Here is a 3,022-nt window from a genome sequence, read left to right as displayed (position 1 = left end):
GCCTCCCTATCCTTCCAATGGTCTAAGATCTTCCAACAGTGAGATGAGACAAATTGAGAACATGTTCAAACAAATGATGGAGAAGAATGCCAACTCTGATGCCCAACTAGCCTCTCACAACAATTCAATTCGCAATTTGTAAGTTCAATTGGGGCAAATCTCGCAAGCTTTAAACACTTGTCCTAAGGGGGCACTACCAAGTGACACGCTGGTGAACCCAAAGGGTGGGAACAACACGAGACATGCCATGGCTATTACCACAAGGAGTGGAAAAGGTGGGGATGCAACCACCTCAAGTCAAAGGAAAATTATGGATGATGATCGAGTGGTACAAGAAGATGAGATCCCGAACAATATGGTGCAAGCAAATAATGAAGTAAGAATTGATATTGATGATAATCTGGAGGAGATTCACGAGGAAGTGAACTCGTCTAAGGAGCACATTGTTGACATATCGGAACTGGTAGTGCCAAAGGCTAAGGCACCAATGCCAAGGCCTCCTCCTCCATATCCTCAAAGGCTTGCCAAGAAAAATGGCGAGAATCAATTCAAAAAGTTCATTGACATGATGAAGAGTCTATCTATTAATGGGACATTGGTTGAGGCTTTGGAGCAAATTCTCGGTTATGAAAAGTTCATGAAGGACTTGGTGACAAAGAAGCAGTCGATGAATTGTGAAACTATAAAGATGACTCATCAAGTGAGTGCAATTGTGCACTCAATGGCTCCTAAATTGGAAGATCCCGGCGCTTTCACAATCTCTTGTACCATTGGAAGTGCCTACTTTGCTAAAGCTCTTTGTGATCTTGGGGCAAGTATCAATTTGGTGCCCTATCGGTTTTCAAGACTTTGGGAATTAGGCAACCAAGACCCATATCGATGAGATTACAAATGGTGGATTGTACCATGAAGAGACCGTTGGGTCTAATTGATGATGTGTTGGTTCGTGTTGATAGATTCATTCTCCTGACATATTTTATGATTCTTGATTGTGATGTGGAATATGATATGCCGATTATTCTAGGTAGACCATTCCTTGCTATGGGGAAGGCTCTTGTTGACGTGGAAGCCGGTGAACTCACTTTCCGGGTGGGTGATGAAAAGGTGGTTTTCCATGTGTGCAAATCTATGAGGCAGCCGAATAGCAATGAAGTGTATTCGTTTGTGGACTTGGTGACTGATGTGATTATTGAAGATACTAGTGCCACGATGAATGTTGATGATACATTGGAGGCCGTTTTGCTTAACCTTGATGATGACGCGATGGATGGCTATGTGGAATGCGTGAACTCATTGCAAGGAATGGGTTCGTACACTTATGGACCCCGTAAATTATCCTTGGATCTTGAAAATCGGAAGACTCCTCCAACAAAGCCCTCAATCGAGGAGCCTCCCACTTTGGAGTTAAAGCCATTGCCTCCGCATCTCAGGTATGAATTCCTTGGCCCTTGTTCTAATTTACCGGTTATTCTTTCCCCTTGTTTGACTAACGTGCAGGTAGAATCCACATTGGCGGTGCTACAAAAGAGGAAGAAAGCTATTGGATGGACATTGGCAGATATTCGGGGAATAAGCCCCGCATTTTGCATGCACAAGATTAATTTGGAGGAAGATGCCAAACCCTCCATTGAACATCAAAGAAGACTCAATGAAGCAATGCAAGAGGTGATCAAAAAGGAGATCATAAAGTGGTTGGATGCCAGAGTTGTTTACCCCATTTTCGATAGTTCGTGGACCTCTCCGGTGCAATGTGTCCCAAAGAAAGGGGGCATGACGGTGGTTACCAATGACAGGAACGAGTTGATTCCTACAAGAACGATGACCGAGTGGAGAGTGTGTATGGACTATCACAAGCTCAAAAAAGTCACAAGGAAGGATCATTTTCTACTTCCCTTCCTAGATCAAATACTTGATAGGTTGGCCGTCCGTGCTTTCTATTGTTTCCTTGATGGGTATTCCGTCTACAATCAAATTCTTATTGCTCTGTAGGATCAAGAGAAGACTACTTTCACATGTCCTTATGGTACTTTCACATTCTCGCAGATGCCATTTGGGTTATGCAATGCACTGATGACTTTTCAAAGGTGTATGATGGCTATCTTCACGGACATGGTATAGGATTTCCTTGAAGTCTTCATGGATGACTTTTCGGTGGTCGGGAATTCTTTTGATGATTGCTTAAAAAACTTAGATAAGGTCTTGGCAAGATGTGAAGAGGCGAACTTGATGTTAAATTGGGAGAAATGTCATTTTATGGTTGAGGAAGGCATTGTCCTTGGCCATAAAATTTTAAAGAATGGCATTGAGGTCGACAAGGCAAAAATATAAGTGATTTCTAAACTTCCACCTCCAACATCCGTGAAGGGAGTGAGGAGTTTTTTGGGTCATGCGGGGCTCTACCGGCATTTCATCAAGGATTTTTCCAAAGTGGTGAACCCCTTGTGTAAGCTTTTGGAGAAAGATGCCAAATTCCATTTCAATGAGGATTGCATGAAGGCATTTGAATTTCTCAAATTCAAATTAACAACTACTCCTATTATCACCGCCTAGAATTGGAGCTTGCCTTTTGAGCTCATGTGTGACGCTAGTGATGTGGCGGTTGGAGCAGGTTTGGGGCAACGTGTCAACAAGATCTTTCATCTAGTCTACTATGCTAGCAAGACCATGAATGATGCCTAAGTCAATTACACTATGACCGAAAAAGAGCTCCTTGCTAGTGTTTTTGCTATGGAGAAGTCCTGCCTGTACTTGATAGGTACAAAGGTGATAGTCCACACGGATCATGCAGCACTTCGGTACCTTATGAGAAAGAAAGATTCAAAGGCTCGGTTAATGAGATGGGTGATTTTATTGCAAGAGTTCGATCTAGACATCCAAGACCACAAAGGCAGTGAAAACCAAGTGGCAGACCATTTGTCTCGCTTGGAGGAGGAGGGGAGACCATATGACGACCTTGAAATCAATGACTCCTCCCCCGATGAGCAACTTCTAGCCATTTCAATGACCGAGATGCTATGGTTCG

General features: G+C 43.2%; 1 protein-coding gene across 1 annotated transcript; it reads left to right on the top strand.

Annotated features, from left to right (window-relative positions):
- Nucleotides 1-247: 247 nt before the first annotated feature.
- Nucleotides 248-2,129, top strand: LOC138905633 (uncharacterized). The gene is made up of 3 exons (XM_070194153.1): nucleotides 248-700; nucleotides 817-1,306; nucleotides 1,990-2,129. The coding sequence occupies exons 1-3, from the start codon at nucleotides 248-250 to the stop codon at nucleotides 2,127-2,129; spliced, it is 1,083 nt and encodes a 360-aa protein (XP_070050254.1).
- The last annotated feature ends 893 nt before the right edge of the window (nucleotides 2,130-3,022 follow it).

The sequence above is a fragment of the Nicotiana tomentosiformis genome, chromosome 2 (genome assembly GCF_000390325.3).
Source record: "Nicotiana tomentosiformis chromosome 2, ASM39032v3, whole genome shotgun sequence".
Classification (NCBI taxonomy): Eukaryota; Viridiplantae; Streptophyta; class Magnoliopsida; order Solanales; family Solanaceae; genus Nicotiana; species Nicotiana tomentosiformis.
Note: the sequence above shows the minus strand (reverse complement) of the source record. Positions and strands in the feature narration are given on the sequence as shown.